Consider the following 23,710-nt stretch of genomic DNA (forward strand, 5'->3'; position numbering starts at 1 on the left):
CAGCATGAATACACTGGCTAGCTAAAATTTACTAGTTCAAACATGAGAAAATAGCCAACTCAAAGTGGGAGCAGTGGGAGCAAGACTAGCGTTAGCTAATGAGCTAATGTGCTAATTTAGCATTTTAATATTAGTCAGCATGCCTGCTCCAGTCTGCTGAAAGGAGAGTACACCAGCAGACGTCAGTGACATCAGGTTTCACACACTGAATGTACAAATCACTGTGTAAACAGTGAACATGTGAACTGCTCACCGCTAACGCTGCCTCAGCGATGGCGCTAATTACTGATATAGACCCTTTAGATTTGGGTCACTGTAATAAATGATGTATTATAGGATTGAGGTTTGGAGTCAAACGTAAGGGTATTCTGAATTTATCAATATAGTGCAAATGTTTGTAATGATGTACATGAACGTATATACGTAACTATATAAATACTTCTAAATTTAAGCAACATATTAATGTCGTAGCTGATTTGTTGCTACATTAAATTACTGCAATATAAAATTCTACTTCACATGTCCGATTGCAACATGTTACAATAAATCATAATATATGATTTCAGCATGTATTTGTCATGTAACTCAGTCGGTAGAGTAACCAGTAACTACAGCTGTCAGAAAAATGTATTGCCATAAAAGTACAATATTTCCCCCTGAAATCTAATGAAGTAGAAAATGGAAATACTTAAGTACAAATACCTCTAATCTGTACTTAAGAAGACTATTGTCATGTCCTAGATATCTTGTTAGGTTATGTTTATTTTTTGTCCTGTGTCTATGTTGTCTTGCACTTCCTGTTTTATTGTGAAACCTAACTCTCCTCTCGTTTCAGGCCCTTGACTTCCTGGTGTCCTTCCCGCCTGTCTGATTGTCTATCCCGCCCTGATTGTTTCCACCTGTTCCTCGTTACCTCATGTGTATGTATAGTCTGCGTTTCCCACCGTCCTGAGCCAGTTCGTCTTGTCTCATGCAGTCTGAACCTACGCCAGTCTTGTTGTTTGCTGTAGTCTTGCCTTGCGTTACTTTGATACTTTGCCTTACCTTTTTCCTGTCACAGTTGTCTTCCTCGTAAGAACGATTTTGGTTGCAGTTTTTTCCTCCTTGAGAGCGATCCTTGGTTATTAGTGTAGTTTGTATTTTCCTCTGAAAGAGTGACTTTAATTTGATACTTTCTCATTAAAGATTGTTTATTTGTACTTTGTCTCCTGAGCCGTCCTAGTTCGGTTGTGACAACTATAAAGTATTCAGGCAAATATAGTAATTCCAGTATTTCCTGACCTGTGTTCAGTGACAGATGAAAGCCATGAGAGGCAGCTGGATTCATTAAAATACCTTTTGATGATGCAGAGGATCATAATGAGAGTGACCAGAGCCAGCAGGACACCACACACCACACCAACCACCAGAGACAGGTTACTACCACCTATAAAACACATTCAGCCTCATGAGCTGGACCACAGAAACCTTCACGCAATCATTTACAGTCAGTACAAAATGAACCATAAGACAATGTGGTAGCCACCACAGACAGAGTCCAGAAGTAAACCTGAACACTGAGAACTGACAAACCCTCACTGTCAGTACTCCTCACTGTCAGTACTCCTACGGTCCCCCTCACTGTCAGTACTCCTCACTGTCAGTACTCCTACGTTCCCCCCACTGTCAGTACTCCTCACTGTCAGCACCCCTCACTCTCAGTAGTACTATGGTCCCCCTCACTGTCAGTACTCCTACGGTCCCCCTCACTGTCAGTAGTACTATGGTACCCCTTACTGTCAGTACTCCTACAGTACCCCTCACTGTCAGTAGTACTATGGTACCCCTCACTCTCAGAAGTACTATGGTCCCCCTCACAGTCAGTACTCCTACGGTCCCCCTCACTGTCAGTAGTACTATGGTCCCCCTCGCTGTCAGTACTCCTACAGTCCCCCTCACTGTCAGTACTCCTCACTGTCAGTACTCCTACGTTCCCCCCACTGTCAGTACTCCTCACTGTCAGTACCCCTCACTGTCAGTAGTACTATGGTACCCCTCACTCTCAGTAGTACTATGGTCCCCCTCACTGTCAGTACTCCTACGGTCCCCCTCACTGTCAGTAGTACTATGGTACCCCTTACTGTCAGTACTCCTACAGTACCCCTCACTGTCAGTAGTACTATGGTACCCCTCACTCTCAGAAGTACTATGGTCCCCCTCACAGTCAGTACTCCTACGGTCCCCCTCACTGTCAGTAGTACTATGGTCCCCCTCGCTGTCAGTACTCCTACAGTCCCCCTCACTGTCAGTACTCCTCACTGTCAGTACTCCTACGTTCCCCCCACTGTCAGTACTCCTCACTGTCAGTACCCCTCACTGTCAGTAGTACTATGGTACCCCTCACTCTCAGTAGTACTATGGTCCCCCTCACTGTCAGTACTCCTACGGCCCCCCTCACTGTCAGTAGTACTATGGTACCCCTTACTGTCAGTACTCCTACAGTACCCCTCACTGTCAGTAGTACTATGGTACCCCTCACTCTCAGAAGTACTATGGTCCCCCTCACAGTCAGTACTCCTACGGTCCCCCTCACTGTCAGTAGTACTACGGTCCCCCTCGCTGTCAGTACTCCTACAGTCCCCCTCACTGTCAGCATGACTACGGTATCCCTCACTGTGAGTACTACTACGTTATCCCTCACTGTCAGCAGTACTATGGCCCCCCTCGCTGTCAGTAGTACTATGGTACCCCTCACTGTCAGTACTTCTACAGTACTGTCATTTGGCTAAAGACAAGTTGATGTTGGTACAGCTTTTGGACTCAGTGAATATCTGTGCTGACATTTGAAGTCAAATCCTTTTTTTTTATTTCTGCAACCGTTGATCACATGACTCCTTGTATGTGAAAGGACTCAGCAGCAACAGTAGACAGACTCAGTTAGAGACCAGCCGTGAACAAAGTGGAGCATTTATGAATGTTCATGGTGCTCCATAACTGCTGGATGTGGAAGTAAGCAGCTGGATGCTAACATGTTAGCATCAACTACTGTATAAGAGGATAAAATTGTATATCAGATGACCAAATACACCAATTACCACAACAGGTTTAAACTGATCAATAACAGAAAGACATTCCTTAACCACCACAAAACCTGATCAAACTAACCTTCCTGTTCCTGTTCAGCCTCCACGTGCAGACTGTATGGCAGGGAGCGTGTGCCGGCATTGTTCCTCAGACCACAGGTGTAGTTCCCAGAATCCTCTGCAGTCACAGGGCCGAGCTGGAGGGCGGGGCCAGGCTCTGAGAGGGCGTGGTCGTCTTTGAACCAGGTGACCTCCAGCTGGTGGAACGTGCAGGGTGCAGTGCAGTACAGCGTGACGTTCTCACCTGCTCTCACCTCTCTGCCACTACTGGAACTGTTAACCATCATTGGCCTGTCATCTAAAATACATTTTTCATTTTAGTTTTCTCCCATTTACATTTTCAATACATCATTCTGTGATTTTAAACATTCTGTTGAGAGCCGCTCTGCTTACGTGGTTAAATTCTGTAAGAAACTGAGACCTTCTGACCTTAAATGATGTGAGACCCTCTTCATGCTGGACATTATAGGACAGGTTTCTACGGTGGTCTAGTGAGCTCATACCTCATAAGTACTGTTATTGGTAGCGGCTGTAGTGGCAATAATGATAGTTAAGAAAATAACACCAGACTCAGAATATGCCAGTCTGGAACTAACATTAGACCCTTTGAGCAATGATGTTTGGACCTGCTGGACCCACCTCTCATGTTGTAGAATGTAAAATATGTTGAACCACAGAATATAGAAAACAAGCAGTTGTATAATGCAAAGAGAAGCTACTGCACACATAGTTCTGAACTTCAGGATAATTAATGCTGGGTCATATTTCTATACATGTCAGTATTATCATATGACGGTCTCACCAGAGACTGTGACGTTGACTCCTGATGTTCCAGTATAGTGTGCTGCGTTATTATTAGCTTCCATTCTGAAGCGAAAAGTGGCTTCATCTTCCTTCTGTACGTCAGCGATCTGTAACGTGCAGTTTCCCTTCTTGTCTCCCAGGTATTTGTAACGAGGGGCGTTGTTCTCTGAATCGCTGTCGTACACCGACGGGGTGGTGCCATGACAAATCAAATGGTTCTGGCACCAGCGGACTCTGACGATCTCGACCAAAACTTGTCTTCGATTCTGGCGGACAGACTGAAGTGGAGTGAAGGTGCAGAGGAGGGTGACAGTCGATCCTTTCACAGCACAGATATGATCAGAATAGTTCACACCTGCACTGGCAGCACCTGCACAGAGAAGATGAATCACAGAATGACATTAAAGCAGGATTCAGTGTCTCTGGTTCTTTCTGTAAACTAATTGTAAAATCACCTATTAATTGATCTTGGTGTTACTGTGTTTGTGGTCATTTTTACACACTGACAGCAACATTTCTGGATTCATATATGTCAGCTTTGTTTTGTTTGCACAAACAAACTGGTGTTACAGGCAGCAGGAAAATAACAGCATATATATATATATATATATATATATATATATATATATGCACACACACACACACAACATTTTATACAAAGAAAACATACTGCCAAAAATTGTACAGAATAATAAGTTTTAACTGAAACTGCACATGGTGGGTACAGAAAATAAGTACAGCATTTACACTGTTGCACAGTAAAAAATAATATGTAGAATACCAGTATAAATGCATAGATGGAGCACTTAAAGAGAGTGAAAAAGTGATGTTGCACAAGGTAGTTCCAAGATGGTGCTGCACGAGTGGCAGCCTGCTGCAGCAGCTCCAACCGTTCTTCTCTGTTTAAGTGCACGCCTGGTTTTTGTTAAAGATTCCTCTTGTGTGTTGTCATAGTCTGTTATTGTCACATTATGTTTTATTTTGAAGGTTCAGGTTATGTTTCTTTGTTTGCGTTACTTCCTGTGTTTTTCCGCCCTTGTGATTGTCTAATCTGTTTCACCTGTGTGACATTAGCTGTCCTCTCTTGTGTATTTAAGTCTGTGTCTTCCCCCCAGTCTTTGTCAGGTTGTTACCTTCCTTAGTCCCTTGAAACCTTGCCTCTACCCTATGCCACGTTCTATGTAAGTGAGTCCTTGTGTTATCTTTGTTCATGTCCGTGTCTAGTTTAATGTGAGGGTTTCTTTGGTTTGTCTTTGTTCTTGTCTTTCCTGCATTCTTGCAAATGTTTGTCCTGCGTCTTTAGTATTTTCTGTTCCCTAGCCTTCCCACGTCCATGTAAGTTTGTTTCTAGGTTTGTCTTTGTCTCTAGTCATACCACAGTCCATGTAAGTGTGTCCTTGTCATTGGCCATGCCACAGTCTATGTAAGTGTTATTCAAGAGTTGTCATCGTCAAGCCACGTTTTTGTTAGTGTCTTTCTGGTGTTGTCGTTGTCCATAGGTTATGCCACGTTCCATGTGTTTGTTCAATGTCTTCCTGTCTTATACCCATTTACCCTATTGTGTGTTTCTTCATAGTTCCCTGAGTTTTGGTATTCTCTTTGTTAAATAAATTGTTAATTTGAACCTGCGCCCCCTCGCATCTGCATTTGGGTTCAGACTTTGTTCCCCTAAAACCCCACCTTCCTGACAGAACGACCTGACCAATAATGAACACAGCAGAGTTTCAGTGTTCCCCAATTCTGGGAGTGTTCCCCTCAGGGAGGAAACGCCAGCCTCATGTCCTGTACCCAGTAGACTCTGACCCCAGCTCCGACTCTGACGATCTCCTGGGTGTCCCATACTAGGGACCTCCGCTGGTCCTCGATCTACCCTCCTCGAGGAAGAAGCGCCAGCCTCATGTCCAGTACCCAGCAGACCCTGATTTCAGCTCCGACGATGACACCCCCCTGAGAGCCCAATTCCGAGGAACATGGCTCACCATCAAGCCACCCTCCACCCGGAAGAAGCGCCAGCCTAAAGCCAAGTACCCAACAGAAACAATCATCCTCTCAACCGATGACATGCCCCATGGCGATCAAGCCAGCCCCCTGCAAGGAGGAAGCAGAGATCCCGACGACTAAGGCGTCGGTTAGCCATCGGCCTGCTAGCCTCCCGTCGTCTCCAGTGCCCAAGCCGCCGCCACTGCCAGAGTGGCCGCCACCAGTGCCAGAGCCGGCGCCGCTAGTGCCAAAGAGCTGAGCTGCCGTGGCTGCCGCCAAAGCCATTGCTGTCGCCTCCTGAGCCCGAGCTGCTGTTGCCACTGCCACCTGAGCCCGAGCTGCCGCTGTTGCTGTCGCCACCGCCTCCTGAGCCAGAGCTGCCGCTGCCGCCTGAGCACGAGCTGCTGCTACTGTTGTCGCCTCCTGTGCCCGGCCTTCCCTCGTTCCCAGCACCACAGCTTCAGTTGCCTTCGGTGCCAGAGCTGCAACGACCACCTCAGCCAGAGCCACAGTCCTTCCCGTTGCCGGCCTCCTGTCATGCTGTCCCGTCGCCGGCCTCCTGTCATGATGTCCCGACACTGGCCTCCTGTCCTGTTGCCTTGTCGCCGGCCTCCAGAGGGAGTCAGCCTCCGCCTTCGGCCACTGGCCAGACCTCCAGAAGGACTTTGCCTCAGCCTTGACTCTAGGTGGAAAGTGGTTGCAAATGTTTGTCCTGCGTCTTTGGTATTGTCTCTGTTCCCTAGCCTTCCCACCGTGCACCCCCTAGCATCTGCATTTGGGTTCAGCCCTAGTTCCCCTAAAACCCCACCTTCCTGAAATTTTTCTTGTTTGTTTCTTGCCTTTTTTCCGTCACTAGTCTCGGTCGATCGTGCGTTCTGGGGAACACGGCTAGCCTTCAAGCCACCCTCCACCCGCAACAAGCCAGCCCCTGCAAGGAGAAAGCGGACGTTCCGACGACCGAAGGTGTCGGCTAGCCAGCAGCTTGCTAGCCGCCCGTCGTCTCCAGTACCCGAGCTGCCCTCGTCTCCAGTGCCCAAGTGACCCATGCCTCCTAGTCATTGATATTTCGCTCATAGTCTTGTCTTTGTCTATAGTCTTGCCATGTTGTGTGTTAGTGAGTTTCTTGTGTTGCCTTAGTCTTGTCCCCAGCTCCATTGTGTCTTGTGTTGTTTTATTGTTGTGTGACTCCTTTTCCCATAGTGTGTCTTTATCATAGATCCCAGAGTTTTGGTTTTTGTTGTATTACCTTTGTGTTTAATAAATTCACTTAATTTTTGAATCTACGTTCCCCTCGAGTCTGCATCTGGGTTCTACCCATATTTCTCCTTTAGTTTCCCCTTAAATCCCACCTTCCTGACACATTCTTGAATACAGATTTTATATATATATATTTTTTTTACATATATTGCTCTTCTATATAGTCAAATTTCATTTTGCTTTTATAATATGTACATATATAGTCTACTTTTTACTTCTTTTTTTTTTCGAATGTTCTTCCCACTGCTATCACATGCTGCTGTAATGCCCAAATCTCCCCGGCTGGGCATAAATAAAGGTTTTTTGTTTTTTTTAAATCTTATCTTAAGGTAACTTGTTTATGATAAATCACACATCAGTGCATCAGTACACATGAAACCAGGTGGGGGACGTACTGCTATTCTAACACACATGATGGCGCTGGAGTAGAAAAAGTACAAATAAAATTCTCTCCTAACAAGTGGAGGATCTAGGACACATAATAAATTACTACTGACAAACAAAAATCTCTCTTATGGAGGAAAACAATTCAGCTACGAACAAACAAAGACCAAAAAGGCGAAAACTAGATTATTAAAATTACAAACAAAAAATGACTCATTTAGAGGAACAGTGGCTTACGTCCTAAGACTCTGTGGACAAGGACAAGGACAAGGACAGACACTCTGGCACAAGACTATCTAAGCACATGGAGGGTGATGGGGAACAGGTGGAGACAACAGGTAATCAGGGCGGAGCACCGGTGACACATGAGGAAGGGCAAGTGCTCTGAAATGAGAGGAGAGTTAGTCTTTCAAAATAAAACAGGAAATGACAAGACAAAAAACCTCAAACGAGACAAACCTCACCATGGTGTGACAACTGACGCACAACGTTTTGGGCATTTTTGGCTGTTTTTTATTTATTTTTTACATAACTTTTGTATAAAAAGTGTGTTCGTGAAGCTGTGTTTGAGGTGCAAGGCGCATTGTGAGAGTTTGTGTTTGTGTTTGTTGGATGTGGACAGAAATGAGTCTTGTGAGAGACCTGCTGCATGGAGCTGGTTTATTTCATCGCTTTGGACACATGCTGTCGTTGGTGTTTGGCATCAGTTAGCATGTTAGCACGTAGTCAAGTTTTATACAATCGATGTGACACTTTATACATGAATGTGAAGGTTAGATTGCTCATTGTGAATACAGGCGGCTGCTCGTCTTTATCAGGAAGAGCTGCTGCAGCTATTTTACAACCACGCTGCATCATGTTTGGTGTATTTTTGTATTCTGAACTGGTCTTATGGTCATACTGCACATGTCTGCATACAGTGATGAGTCGATGAGGAAACAGCAGAAATCTGAGGGTGAACTGTGTTCTTCCTGCAGTGAGTCTGAGTTTGACTTCTTCATTTCAGCTGACACCAAACATGTTCTGTGCCAGACTACATATTCACACATGGTGTGATATCACAAATGTTCAGTAACAGACACATGAAGGGAGGCGACAATATGAGGAAGAAACATATCTGAGATAAGATTAAGCAGTGATGAAGAAGTACCGCGACTAAATAACAGTGAAGTCCTGCATTCAACATGTTCAGTGAATGTATATGTTGTGATGCCTCGAACAGCCAACTGATGGTTTTTAAACTCCACATGCATCTTGTTGAAATGTTGAATGTTGAATTGTACAAACGAGGGGTTAAAAATGTCTCCATAATTCCCATTTGACTCAAAAGAAATCAAAAAGTCAGCTGAGGAAACTGAACCTTGTGGTAAACAGCGAAATGAACGAGGTTGAAAAGTGCTGATGAAGAGTTCGACCGTGGCATCGAACCCCCCCCCCCCCCCCCCAGCTTTGCCACCGCTCGCTGAGCATACGGTCAGCCGTCACCTCTCAAACATCTAAATCACCTATAAAAACAGTCATTCATAGGCTACACGATTACATTTATTGTAAACAGAAAATGGCTGTAACATAAGTATTCTCAGTAAAAAGTCCTTAAAACATGAAGTACTCAGTACACATACTCAGACTGTTACTGTTATTCATTTTAGTCATTTAGTCATTTTTAAAAATCATGTTGTCACACAAACTTCTGCAGAAGTGAACAGGATGTAGCTTCTCTACATGTAGCTCAGAACCTCACTCATGCAGTACAGGAGTAAATGTACTCAGTTACTTTCCATAAGTGAGACTAACCACTGAGCAGCAGATTAAATGTGTCTGTAATCATCAGGACTGAGGTCAGAGCTAATAATTCTGCTAAGATTTGTTTTGTGTCATTAATCCAGTCCATGAGAGGAATGACACAGAAACCAGTGAAACAGACGTGAGTCTCACCTGCCAGCAGGACCATGAAGCCCCAGAGAATGGTTCTGTCCCAAACAGACATCCTTCGAGTCCCGATTCGTCCGGCTGTCAGTGAAGTGATCAGAGTGGAAACTGGCCGACTGACGGACAGATTGTGAAATGATGCAGGAAGCATCTTGAGGTCCTTTTCTGACTTCCTTCCTTTTCTTAGAGCTCTTTTCTCACCAAATTCATCTGCAAAGCAAACCTCCAAATTCCAGCCCCGCTCACTGTTCCCCGATTACACCGGTCAACACGCTACACACCATCATCATCGTCACTGAGTCGGTTCATCAGCACTAAAAACTGTCTCCATCTTTTAAAAAATGGGGAAACAACAACAGGAACTCTTCTGAATGAAGCACATTGCTTTCACCAAAGGCTTTCTCTCTGCTAATTAGCCGTTAACAGTGTGACACTGTATTCTGTGACCTGACGTTTGGCTGTCAATGCTAGCCTGTTGGAGAAGCTAACATTGATGTTAGCCAGTTGGAGAAGCTAACATTGATGTTAGCCAGTTGGAGAAGCTAACATTGATGTTAGCCTGTTGGAGAAGCTAACATTGATGTTAGTCAGTTGGAGAAGCTAACATTGATGTTAGTCAGTTGGAGAAGCTAACATTGATGTTAGCCTGTTGGAGAAGCTAACATTGATGTTAGTCAGTTGGAGAAGCTAACGTCTATGCTAGCTTCTCTCTGAATTCAAATCGTTCTCCTGTGATAACATCCAACGATGGCTGTATCATCTGAGGACTTCTGGAGGGGCAGCTGGTTGACCCTAACCCACTTAACATACCGGTGGTTTGGGAGTTTCAGGTGAACTCATGAAGCTCATGCTGTCTGCTAAGTGTGTGGTCATGTCATCGGGTTCGGAGCAGACCTCCGGTCCAGAGGACTGACGTCTCCTCATCAGTATGCAGGTGTGGTTTGCATATCTGCATATTCATACTAATATTGATGATTGTGGCATTTAGCAGAGTTTGTCACTTGCCCTTCCTCATGTGTCACCGTTGCTCCGCCCTGATTACCTGTTGTCTTGACTTGACTTTTTTCATCTAGTCTGGTTTTCCTCCCGTCATGTTTCATGTTTCCTTCTCTCCTTGCGTCAGAGCCCCCCTCTCTGGGGATACATGGGGATGCTCCCTCTGTCTCTCAGTACGGTCTGACTTCCTGTTTTAGCTCTCAGCTCCAAGCTCATTGGTTTCCTCTGAAAATGGCGATCTTTCATTAAAATCATTTCCAGCTGCTCACCGCAGTTTTTATCAAACAAACAGGAGGAAATGTTGCATCTGTCGGGGCCACTGTCACCCAGACAGAACAAACAGACACCCACAAACACCACACAGAGCGGTTCAAATCTTTAATCCATAAGTACAGTACATGACAAGTACAAGTACATAAGTACTTAGTTTGTAAGTACAGGTCAAAACCTGGAAGGCAAACAGGAAGGACAGCTTAGGCAGGTAAAGAATCAAAGTCCTGGAATCAGGCAGGTCAGGATCAGGAGAACAGGAAACAACGACCACCGGACAGAGGTGGCCACATTATCTTTCCAAAAATATGAAGATGAGTTCACTAAAGTGGTGGTGTCAGTATATTTAGGCTCTCAGCTGGTTGAAATCACATCTGGAATCCTCAGAACAAGGTTTCAAAATCAACGATATGACACCTGAACGCCGAACGTATGCTGACGATGCAATCATTTATATATCAGTTTATCTAAAGACTCAACAGACTTACTGAACAGTCAGGAGGTCCAGAATAACTAAAACTGTTTCACTGTTCCTTTCAGTAAGATGAACAGTTTGTGATGGCTTTACAACAACTGTTGAGTAGAAGGAAATAGAGAAACAAGTTCAAATATCTAGATGTTGTAACAGATTCCCAATTAAAAAAGTTTGTGAGACCGTTAATACTTGACTTGTTTTCATCTAATTTATTTCTTCTTTTTTTCTCGTATTTTCCCATAAATTTTTACATACACACGCTTCTATCACATCTTTTTTATTGTGTTACCACCTCGAGCTCGGCCACCCAATCAGATATGAAACCTATAATGTCACGACAGCCGAGCTTTAGAAATACTGGATCAGAAGTAGGTAAAACTAAGGATTGTAAAATTCTGGAAAAGTATAACCAATTAGGATTCAAAGTTTTTAGACATTTCTAATCTATAAAATTGCTTTTTAAGTGTGTAAATGACCCCAGAAATACAGCAGGTATACAGGTAGCAGTTTTTGCAGCTCACTAATGAGACCAACACACTAACTAAAGCAGAACTCTGTCTGAAACAAAGCAAACCTGTGAGCACTGGAATGATGCTTTATACAGCGTACAGTCTTTGTTCGTGGTGGTTGTTCATGTGTGTTCCCTTATTGTCTGTGTTACTGCGAGACCCAGGGACGAGGTCCATGAATCGTCCCAATCAAATAAAAGAATAAACTTTTTAAATTATGTATTCATTGTTGTTTTTTCTGACCAACATTCTCAAAAAACCCCAAAAATATTCAGTTTATAATCACAAAGAAAAGTAGCAAATCATCGTATCTAAAAGCTTTAACCAGCAAATTTTTGCCTGAAAAATTACTAAACGATGACTCGATGATCAGAATAGTTGATGGTTATTTTCTGTTGATGGACTAATTGATTAATTGACTTGTTCTGATGGACGTGATACTGACCGGTTCTCTCACCTCCTGGGGCATGAATGCAAATAAAAGTGTATGTTTTTTGTAACTGAATATTCTGGATTCTCCTTTACTCTCTGCTGAACGTTGCCTTCGCTGCTGAAACATGAGTGTGATTAATGATTGGTTTCGATGGATTAAAGGATTTCTGGTACAGATAAACAGTCCCGCTGATGTATCGCTCCTCCTCCATACCCTCCACTCTCTCAGCATTCAGATGCGGGTCTTCCATGTATCTCTCAGACTGTTTGACTGCTGCTGGACTCCACAGTCCCTCCTCCTCCATCAGCTGCAGCTCTCTCTCCAGATCCTTCTTGTATTCAGTTGCCGGCGCTCCTCTGTGTTCGCCTCTCGCCATGCAGACAAACCCTCCTGCAGACAAACCAGTCATTCAGTTACAGGAACTTACGAACCAGAAGAGACACAAAACAAACACAAAGAGACTCAAAATAAGACAAATCATACGAATACGGGACTCAAATCAGGTAGTTTTTAGTCTTTTGTGTGTCTTTCAGTCCGGGGAGCTCTGTGTCGGAGTGTCTTTCATGTGTCTCTGTCCAATATCCACCTGCTTTATAATCTGTCCATGTCTGAAGAGTATTTAGGATTACAGGAAGCAGCTGTTTATTGCTTTTATTTGACGTTAAGTTGTTATTAGAATTATTGATAATGTGCAGTTAATTATCTGTTAGTGCAGCGTTACTAATCCTGTGACTGCTAACAGGTGTTAGCTGGTTACCTGGTTTGGCAGCACGGCAGAGCTCCCGGACAACGCTGACCGGTGCAAAACCAGCATCCAGAGCACCGACGATGATCACTACATCAAACATGTCTGAAACCAGGAGAAGAAAAGGCCCAAGAGCCAGGATGAGTTTCCAGAAATCATACTTTAACTGTCAGATTGTTCTTTGTTTCCGTCTCCTGCTTCTCCTGTTTTCCTCCTAAACCTCAGATCATCGTCTGAGACTGACCGGTGGGCGGAGCCCTCATTATACCTGGAAATGTGTGAAGCTGGGGGTCGAAGAAAGCCTAAAAATGTTTCTCAGGAAGATCAAAAAGATCATGAAGCACCAGATGAACAGGAGCAGGTTTCATCAGCTGCTCCTGTTTTTCTTTACAGCTGATTCTGTTGCCGTGATCAAAAACAACAGCTATAAAGAAAAACAACGGAAACAGAAGGCGAACAGCTCAGGTTGAAAGTGTCGGCAGCTCTCTCCAACGCTAAACCTCCCCCTTCTAACCTCACCTATGAGGAAAGAAAAGCCGTGACATCACTGAGCAAGGATGAAAACATCACAATCTTGCCAGCAGACAAAGGGAGATGCACAGTAATTCTAAACACTAACGATTACCATGACAAGATTCTTTCACTACTCAATGACAGTAACACATATGAATGCCTGAAACGAGACCCAACCAGCGGGTACAAGAGAACAATCATAGAATATCTGCAAAGTCTGCAGAAAGATGGAGCCATTGACCGTTTGCAATACCACCGGTTATACCCACAAGAGTCCATCCCGGGCATCTATGGCCTCCCGAAAATACACAAAGAAGTAGCGCCTCTCCGACCAATTGTCAGCAGCATCAACTCTGTGACATACAACATTGCTAAGTTTGTGGCCAACATCTTAGCACCACTGGTTGGCAAAACGCCACACCACATCCAGAACTCGATGGACTTTGTAAATAAGGTCCGGGACTTAAAACTAGACCCATCAGAAACAATGGTTTCCTTCGATGTCACATCGTTGTTCACATGCATTCCAACTCAGGATGCTGTGGAAACAGTGAGACAGCTGTTGTTACAAGACAACACTTTGCGGAACAGAACTACCCTTACCCCGGAGCAAATATGCCATTTACTGGAACTCTGCCTAAAAACCACCTATTTTCAATTTAGGGGAAGGTTTTACAGGCAAAAACATGGGTGTGCGATGGGCTCACCAGTATCCCCCATTGTGGCTAATCTTTACATGGAGAACATGGAAAGAACGGCTCTGAACTCTTTCAAGGGAACAACACCAAGTCATTGGTACAGATATGTGGATGACACTTGGGTAAAAATCCAAAGCCAAGAAGTGCAAGCCTTCACCGAGCACATTAACTCAGTGGACAAGAACATCAAATTCACTCGAGAGGATGTCAAGGACATGAGTTTGCCTTTTTTGGACTGTGATGTCCACGTTGGAGAGAACAGGCGCCTCCAGATTGGGGTTTACAGAAAACCTACTCACACAGACCAGTACCTCCTTTTTGACTCACATCACCCACTGGAACACAAACTAGGTGTTATCAGAACTCTACAACACAGAGCTGATAATGTTCCAACCAGCCAACAGGCCAGAGACAAGGAACACAAACACCTGAGGGGGGCCCTCAAAACCTGTGGTTACCCCAGCTGGTCCTTTGTGAAAAGTTCAGCTGCTTCCAGAAAGAACAGGGTGACAGAGGAAGAAAAGAGGGACAGACGACATAACATCGTCATTCCATATGTGTCTGGTGTATCAGAGAAGCTCAGGCGAATCTTTAACAAACACAACATCCCGGTACATTTCAAACCTGGGAACACTCTCAGACAAAGGCTGGTGCACCCTAAAGACCGGACACCTCACACTCAGAAGAACAATCTGGTGTATGCAGTCCAGTGCAGTGAGGAATGCACAGACTTGTATATTGGGGAAACCAAACAGCCACTGAGCAGACGCATGGCACAACACAGAAGGGCTAAGTCTTCAGGGCTGGACTCAGCTGTTTACCTGCATCTCAAGGAGAAAGCACACTCCTTTGAGGATAAAAATGTGCATGTTCTGGACAGAGAAGACAGATGGTTTGAAAGAGGGGTAAGAGAAGCCATCTATGTCAAGGTTGAAAAACCGTCTCTGAACAGAGGGGAAGGTCTGAGACACCACCTATCTCCCACATACAATGCTGTCCTTTCATCTCTCTCTAAGAGATTCAAAGATTTAGCCTCTGAGGATAAACAACAAAGCCATTCACACATGGCTCCAGGAGCCCACCAATGACAACAATGGGACACTAACGAGGCAAACGACTATTGTTGACACCAAAGGGTTGCACCCCACCCCGCCTTGATGGGGGGATCGTTTGCCTCACAATAGAGTGATACCGTCCTTGGTTTTGGGGGTTGGCCTCACTCAGAGGATAAATACTTGAACCTAACACCATATCATTGGACTAGAGCTGTCCTATCTAGTCTGGTGCTCATGAACTGATGAAGCCTGCTCAGATGAGAGGCGAAACGTCTTCTAAGACAAACTGACGAGTTCAGTTGCGAACGATTGAATGCCCCAAAGCTTACAATGACCTGGATGAATGAGAATATTCACAGGCACTAGTTTGAGAGGAGTTTGTAATTGAGCCTCTGGGGGCAATGACCATGTTTTGGGGCTGGTGGTGCAGCCAGCAGATATCCCGACAACGAACATCTGAGACGAGGTCAGCCGTCATTCTCACATCTTGTTCCACATGTGTGAAAATGCGGCCCTGGAACATGCCGGTTGCAGAACAGTCAGGGTTAGAATAACTCATCAGTCAGGCGCGAGGACCTGAGCGATTGGGCAGAATGTACAGATGAGGTAGTGACACCGGTCATCGTCCAACTGACAACAGCACAGCTACTCTACATTTAGGTTCATCTCTATCAACAGAAATCTACGTCTGAATGCAGATAAATGAAAACAAACGTAGTGACTGATGAACCACAGTCCTGGACTGTGGTTCTCGCTGCTGATACACAGCCCTCACATGTGATGGGGCAGAAAATGAAGATGAACTTGAATAAAATCATCATATTGAATCATTAGCAGTGAGTGTGTGTGAGTGTGAGAGTAATGTACCAGCCTGTGCAGGCAGTGGTTGTGTTCCCAGCAAGGCCAGTCTGAGGTCCTGATAGAAGCCGGTGTTGGCAGCAAGTTCCAGCATGCCCTTACTGCCGTCCACTCCCACAAAGTGCCTGAAGCCCAGTTCAGCCATCTATACGAAGAACATCGTCAATGGTAACACTGACCCACAGGACTGATCAGGACTGACAGGATAAGACTTTATTTCACTGAGCCATGATTTCAAAGTCATTTCAGCACAGTTTCTGGAAACGACTCTGGAATTTAATGAGAATTACAGTGAAATTAGAGACAATGTTTAATTGCTGCTGTTGTCAAGTCACTGATTAGCCATCTTACGTTTCACGACCAACCACAGAAAAGGACTCTGGCATAAAATAACCTGTTGCATTTGATAAAATGTAAATGAATCTGCTTTATTGGACAAGCAGGCGTTAAGTATCCCTCTCTATGCTGATATGCATTTAGGTCCTCTTCAACTCAAACTACAAGATTTGCCTTTAACCTTCTTCAGGTATCTTTTCAGAGTAAATGCATTTTTATTTGCATTGTGACGAACACATAATTCTTTACCGCCGCCTCCTTTAGCTTTGACGGCAGCTTTGCTCTCAAAAAATCACTGAATGAGAAGATGTGCCCAAACTGTTGACTGGCCCTGTGCACTGAATGAATTACTGAGGATTTTCAAACCTGAATGTCTCACTTCACTGGCTGATCTGAAACTTTTGACTTTGCTGTACAGTCTTTCAGAAGAGATCTTGATCTCAGTGAAATTACCTGAGTTATTAAAGCCGTCTAAAGCAGTTTAAAGTTAACAGTCTCACCAGTTTGGCCACCAATCCAGTCCCACAGGCGACGTCCAGAACCAGAGCTCCTTCAGGACTCCCAGAGAAGTTATCAGACAGGTGGTTCACTGCCAGCTCTGGAGCTCTGTAGCTCATCAGGGTGTGATCCTGGTTTAAGTGTTCGTAGGTCAAACCTGATACTGTATCTTCAGCGGTGTTACGTTATTGTAAAATGTGACGTTGGTTTTGGGCGTTGCTGCCCTGTTGAACATCTGCAGAGCCGAACTGTTTTCTCTGGATTTGTCTGTTGGACTGACATTTAGCTGAGAGCTTGTCTACGCTCTGTTGGTGGGAGCTTTAGGGGTTGTTCTGGCTCCTTGGGGTCATGAACTATATTTACAGATGAGTCATTTTGGGACAGAAAAAGCAGCAGGAAAGCCAAACATCTGACATATTAAGAGGTTATAATTGTGGCTAGGATGTTAGCAAGTAGCTGTCTACTTTCACACCATGCAGGAAAAAACAGAAAGAGTGAAATACCAAAGTTAATAAAAACACAAAGTACGATATTTGTCTCTGAAATGACTCACAAAATGAAAGAACGTAATCTGAAGTAATGTTAGCACCTCAAGCTGTCAGACAGACATTAGGCTATGTAAGAGGCAGCTCTGACAACAACTGCAAATGAGCCGTTTAGCTAACACCGGCACATGTAGATCACAATGATGTTTAGCAGTGTAAGCTACATCTGCCCTGTAAAAGATAAAAATAGAGAATCCCACCAGGTTTTCTCCAGATTTAAAACTGCCTTTTTGTGGCCACTACAGACAAAGGACACACAGCCTTGATATTATTATCATGCTTTGGAGTAGTTGTTGCTAACATGTTAGCAAACAGCTCCTTGTTTCCACATCCTCATTTGGAGAGCCAGATATAGGCCTATCCTATTCACTGTCTTTTAGCTCTGTTTTTGGTCTCCACCAGCTCCTCGGGGAAATATCTGGCTCCACTATGTTCACCACAGCAGGAAGAGTACAGCGACTTTATCAGAAACAGACAGGAAATGTGCTGCAAAACCAAAACTAGGAGCTAAATGAAGCTAAAAAGCTCCACAGAGCTGCAGAGATGGATGAAGGAATAAAAATGATTGATCTCTGAAGTCCTCATCGAACCTGAATGAAAACTGTGTTGTTTGTGCTTACCTTTTCATAGTTTTCTGCCCAGCTGTCGTAGAACTGAACTCGATCTTTTGGATCGGGTCTTTTGCAGGACTGAAATGCGGCTTTTGCTTCAGCCACAGTTCTGCAGGAGTCTGACATGGCGAGGGGTGACGAGCTGTGAGAGGACGGACACAGACCATGGACGAGCTTACATACGGTTTTATCCTCAATGAAACATCGACAACAGCTGGAAGATGCAGGCGACGTGTCATCACACAAAGGGGCGGACTTACCGTTAGGCAGTTGCCTAGGGCCCCAAGTTCCCGAGGGCCCCATAAAACTCCTCATACACATATAGCTAATACAGTTATTACTTATTTGAGCACACTAATTATGCTTTTGATTTAAATCCTTTCGCTAAAATGCCAGCAGAATGCTTATTGTATTATGTGTGTCTCGGGCCCCCCCTTCAGTCTCCACTACATTGGATCAGTCCATCTTATTGCGCATGTGCAGAAAGGATCCAGGAAGACAGCTGCAAAACGTACGAAAACAAACGGCGAGAAGAGAAGAGAAGAGAAAGAAGATGAAAAGAAGAGAAGAGAAAGAAGATGAAAAGAAAAGAAGGAGGAAAAGCAGAAAGCTGCTCTCAAAGTGAGGATATTCTTCACTGCGGCAGCGCCGAACAGCAGCTAACAGCAGCTAACAGCAGCTAACAGCGGCTAACAGCAGCAACCCACAACCGGCGAGTGAAACGGCGACGTTGACACCTGTTGGGGAGGGTCCGTTGTCGACGTGTGGAGATGAACAACTAGTGAGTATGACAACTGTCGAAGGAGTGACCCCCCCACCCCCACCCCCGCTATATTGATAAGTATTTCTTTATTCCATCGAAGACGGGAAAGCTTATGTGTCATTTTGTAGTCAGCTTTGAATTTCGTTTCTATTTGCTACAGAGGATGAGAAATCTATTATTTAGTAGTTTTTTTTTCCGTGTTGAATTTCAAGGAAAACTTGAAAACCACCCAGAGGTTTTACAGGTAATGTTGGCAGGTGTTTTTAGTCCTTAATGTGCTAAGTTATGCATTCAAAATGATAGAAACGATGTAACTTAAAGAACTACTCACTGCATTAAAATAATCCCTGTCAGTGTTAGAGCTTTATATTTATTAATATTGCTTTAATGTGTTATCATTTACTGCTGCAGATGTTCAAAGTTGAGCTCATTTTAAATGAATTAATTTACTGTTGGGCAGTTTAAGCAGCTGTCATGTCTTCACCAGTCTGTCCTGTGACATGCAGCCTGTTTTCAGCCTCGTCTTGATGTTTCCAGCTGGACCAACATGAGTTTTTGACTTAAGAAGTCTTTAAGTTTATCACAAATATTAGCATTAAATCATCATTTAGGGGGAGCATGGTTTCCAATGAGCAGGAAGGGTTTGAAATATATAAGCAGCAATGTAAATAATGTTCAGTCGTGGAGTAGAGAGTGAAGCATTCGCCTCTGAGATACAGACAAAACTGAAGCTGCATGAAATCCTCAAATTTCTACGTTAGCAACTGAGTAAATATTACTATTATTATTAATATCATTACAATTATGATTAATACATTTCACCTTATACTGTGTTTTGTGTGTGTTTTCAGAATGAGACAGGGACGGGCTGTGACAGTGAGAGAGCTGGAGTCATCCAGCCAGGCTTTGAGGATCATCTTGTTCCATCAGATCCTCGTCCACTCTGCTAGCGAGCGGTCAGCACAGTGTGCTTCTTGAAGATGACCCGGCACTCTGGCCAACAGTTGTACAGTCATGAATTAGAACTTTTATAGTGAAATCAGTTCTATGTTTGTGATCTATCTTAAATATTCTATCAGAGAAGCTACTGGTAGAAAACTAGTCCAGCAGGGACGAGCTCCAACTGTGGCAGGTGGCAGCAAGCAGTGGCACTTCCTGTGGCAGCATAGTTCTGCCGCGGCATGTGCCGCAGTCCTGGCAGCTGCCGCGGGCGTGCTGCCGCGGGCGTGCTGCGGCAAATGCTGGTCCTGAGTGTTTTTCAGCGATACATTTAGTGATACGATTGAGCTGCGGGATGAATTAATGAGTCATGCTGCCATGAATGAGTGTGTATATAAAAGCATTAATTAAGCAATCAATTATTTTTTTATTAAATGTGACAATATGTAATTAAGTTTAATTCAGGAAGCTTGTTGTTTACGTGCTCTGTACTGTTTTTTAAAAATATGACCAATATAATATACATGAAAGTGCATGATGTGTTTCCGCCTATGGCCTGAGAGAGAAAAATGAAATCACCATGAATCTCAACTGAATCTGCCACAGACCTGCCGGGGCAGGTGGGGGCCCTGAGTGTTTTTCCCCTGTTCAGTGATGAGATGAGGCTGCAGGATCTATCCATCTATCTGTTGGAGCTCTTTATTGATTTATTGGTATTTAGTGTTGTTTAGTTTAGATTTGATTATTCTGAATCAATTTATTTGATTTCATTATATTAGATTTCTGTTATTCTCTTTATTTGTTTAGTATAGGTGTTTCCTTGTTTGTCATTTGTGGTTTTGTTTCATTTGGGCACGTTAGGGGGGCACCCGATGATATAAGTAGGGCTACAGTAAGGGACCAGCATGCACCTGGGTGGGCAGCACTGTGGAATGTCTTAGTTCTTCGCTTGCTCGCTGTTTGGTCAAATAAAACACGTTTTTTGTTGAAACTGAACATTTGTTGGGACATTACGTTTTTCCCGTCCGCGTACACCACACACCTCGACCCAAGTTTGCTTTGAAATACCTACCATGTTGGTCTTGAGGTTGTAAAAGCTCTGAATTCACAGAGGGGGGCGTCGGTAATGGCTTCTGGTTGCTTGTTTATTGTCCTTACTGGCAGCTGCCGCGGACAGACACGCACACACACACTAACTTCAGCTGTTATTTTAATGCTTTAATCAGGCGTTTTTATCATGTTTTTTAGAGAGAGGGTTACTCCGTTACTTCTGACAGATGAGTTCTTAGTTCTGATGGATCAGTCGATCGGTTATTTTTAAGATGATTAGCCTTTATGACTGTCTGCTCTGGGTAGCTCTAAATACATTGTAACGACTTGCCTGCCAGAGACGATTAATCCACCAGTGACACGATCCTACATTCATTATGTGTGTGGAGTCAGACAATATGCCGAGTTTTTGTGAACCTTGCCCGTGTGACAAAGTTGGCAAGTCAGGAGGATCAAAGGCAAGGTGAGTACAGAAGTGATAATCATCCTTTGGAAATTAGATTCATTTGCTTCAACAAAGTTTCAGGATACGGTTTTCATGACAAAGACAGATTTATTGACACATTTTGGGTTGATTTGAGGCTTCAATATTTATACCTGGCAACCCTGGAGGATATCAACTGGAGAATCATAAATATGTGTGTGTGTGTGTGTGTGTGTGGTATGTGTGTGTTTGTGTGTGTGTTTGTGTGTGTGTTTGTGTGTGTGTGTGTGTGTGTGAGTGTGTTTGTGTGTGTCTGTGTGTGTGTGTGTGTGTGAGTGAGTGTGTTTGTGTGTTTGTGTGTGTGTGTGTGTGTGTGTGTGAGTGAGTGTGTTTGTGTGTTTGTGTGTGTGTGTGTGTGAGTGAGTGTGTTTGTGTGTGTGTTTGTGTGTGTGAGTGAGTGTGTTTGTGTGTGTGTGAGTGAGTGAGTGAGTGTGTGTGTGTGTGTGTGTGTGTGTGTGTGTGTTTGTGTGTGTGAGTGAGTGTGTCTGCGTGTGTGTGTGTGAGTGAGTGAGTGTGTTTGTGTGTGTGTGTGTGTGTGTGTGGCAGCGTTGATCATAAATTAATCCTGCAGCCTCGTCACATTCGGGGGAGAAACACTCCGGACCCCCACCTGCCCCGGCAGGTCTGTGTCAGATTCAGTTGAGCTTCATTGTGTTTTTTTTCTTTTGCAGCCTTTGAGGTTTTTGGTTTGAAGCGATTCTTTTCTGTGTTTTCTTTTCCAGAACTAAAAATCGGTTTGATCCAAGAATCCTCTGATTTCTGATCAGCGTTCTGCTGATTTTAAATTCAGTCTGTATCAGGAGTCCCAGTCCTTCATCTGTTACTCTAAGCTTCATGAGTCTTTTCCATGATCATGATTCACAGCCCCCCCTTTATTACCTCAGTTAAGAAGCAGACACAGTCGGGCAGGTGAGTACCTGCCCGACCGACAAAAACATACATTAACACCTGCACCCGGCAGGTTTTTCTTCAATAAGTCGTGTTTGATGACACTCGAGAGAACTTTTTCTACCTTGTTCCTCTGGTGGTTTCCTGCTCTTCTTCTCTTATTGAATTTTATGTTTTTGAAGCTGAGGAGCAGATCTGAGCAGATCAAACTGCTTCTTTCTGACCCAGTTTAAAGTCTACAAACACCACGACAGCTATCAGTTCAGTGAGTGATGAAACCGTCCAACGAACAAAAGAAATGCACAGCAACGTCTCAGCAGGTTGTACTTCCCTGAACTACAAACCTCCTAGCAGTCAAACCTGGATATTAAAAACATTTTAAGATAAGATGAGACTTTATTAATCCCCCCACAGAGAAATGTGGGTGTTACAGGCAGCAGCAAACAGTTTATTAAAAGAGTTTATTCTCACCTGTGGATGAATCCAGGTGACAAACAGCTACAAGCTTCAAACAGCAATGCAACAGGTTCGGTAGCTCGGGAGGAGGGGATGTGAGCTGCTGAGCTCTGATTGGCTGAAGCTGCACACACAGGTGATGTCATGGTCTGTGGTTCAGGGTTTTTATAAGGACAATGAAGCTGTCCTTAATTGACGCCAACGAAACAGTCATGTGTGTTTCACAGGTGATACCAGGTGATACACATCAGGTTGTTTTCAGAGAGTTTCACAGCTGAACAGAAACATTTCACATGAATTCACCACAAGTGCAACATTTCATGTCCTCAGACTCTGAATCATCGCTGAATCAGCTCCACAGGTTGATCCAGCCGAACAGACGGAGGATTAAAGTTCATCCGCAGAACAATAAAATAATAAAATACAGAAGAAATGCAAAGGTTAGCTGTCAATCACGAGCACGATTTAATCTTGTCATTTATCACTGAGGGCTGCTGATAGGATGACCTCATATGACATCAGGCCACGCCCTCTGAAGCAAACCTCTACAGCGAGAACAAAAGCATGGAAATGAGGTGCACATTGGTACAAATGTCAAACGTGATGTCATGTGACCACGTACAGACACAGTGTGGTCATGTTGCCTTTATGTCTCATTGTTCGTTGTCGGGGGTGTTCTGTGGCTCTTTGTGCTGATTTGATTGACATTCTTCTTAACAGTTCAGACAAACACAAGCATTTACACCGAGTCCCTCTTCATCAGCTGCAGCTGTTTGTTTGTGATCCTTAATGTACAAATAAGTCCACTTCCTGTTTATTACCTAACACTGTGGTGACGCAGAACAGGGGGCGGGGTCTCCTCTCCCGCGAGGACCACTCCAGTGAGGAGGATGATGTACTGATGTCTCACTCTGCTCATATTCCGTGGAGCAAAATAAGTTTGGCTGCAGGTCAACAGAAAGTCCTGCAAATGTAAAGTAAAATGAAAAGATTTAGTATTTTCTGACACAACCTCACACACTGATTCATACAGTACAGATGTGGTTGTCTATTCTTCTGTATTTGATTTGCTGAGGAAACACTTCCATGTTTCATTGCCGTATGCTTCATTA

General features: G+C 44.0%; 2 protein-coding genes and 1 long non-coding RNA gene across 4 annotated transcripts in view; 1 reads left to right on the forward strand and 2 right to left on the reverse strand.

Annotated features, from left to right (window-relative positions):
* Positions 1-9,588, reverse strand: part of LOC121610598 (leucine-rich repeats and immunoglobulin-like domains protein 1) — a 12,274-nt gene extending 2,686 nt beyond the window's left edge. The window contains exons 1-4 of the mRNA XM_041942789.1: positions 9,483-9,588; positions 3,925-4,296; positions 3,145-3,420; positions 1,336-1,426 (exon numbers count right to left, since the gene is read on the reverse strand). Of these exons, the coding sequence (XP_041798723.1) occupies positions 1,336-1,426; positions 3,145-3,420; positions 3,925-4,296; positions 9,483-9,534 (791 nt within the window). The 5' untranslated portion in view covers positions 9,535-9,588. The remainder of the gene's footprint in view (positions 1-1,335; positions 1,427-3,144; positions 3,421-3,924; positions 4,297-9,482) is intronic.
* A 1,253-nt stretch (positions 9,589-10,841) lies between these two features.
* Positions 10,842-18,233, reverse strand: LOC121610417 (methyltransferase-like protein 27). 2 transcript variants are annotated; one of them, XM_041942510.1, is made up of 5 exons: positions 18,028-18,233; positions 16,865-16,993; positions 16,038-16,173; positions 12,917-13,009; positions 10,842-12,549 (listed from the first exon to the last, which is right to left on the reverse strand). In XM_041942510.1, exons 1-5 carry the CDS (start codon positions 18,142-18,144, stop codon positions 12,248-12,250), a joined length of 777 nt encoding a protein of 258 aa, XP_041798444.1. In that variant the 5' UTR covers positions 18,145-18,233; the 3' UTR covers positions 10,842-12,247. The 2 variants fall into 2 exon arrangements, with proteins under 2 accessions (XP_041798444.1, XP_041798446.1); XM_041942512.1 differs by having other exon boundaries at positions 16,865-17,322; positions 18,028-18,043.
* A 290-nt stretch (positions 18,234-18,523) lies between these two features.
* Positions 18,524-20,716, forward strand: LOC121610965. Its single transcript, XR_006007058.1, has 2 exons — positions 18,524-18,799; positions 19,633-20,716. It is a non-coding gene; the product is annotated as an uncharacterized LOC121610965 (long non-coding RNA).
* The last annotated feature ends 2,994 nt before the right edge of the window (positions 20,717-23,710 follow it).

This window comes from Chelmon rostratus, chromosome 8, assembly GCF_017976325.1.
Source record: "Chelmon rostratus isolate fCheRos1 chromosome 8, fCheRos1.pri, whole genome shotgun sequence".
Classification (NCBI taxonomy): Eukaryota; Metazoa; Chordata; class Actinopteri; order Chaetodontiformes; family Chaetodontidae; genus Chelmon; species Chelmon rostratus.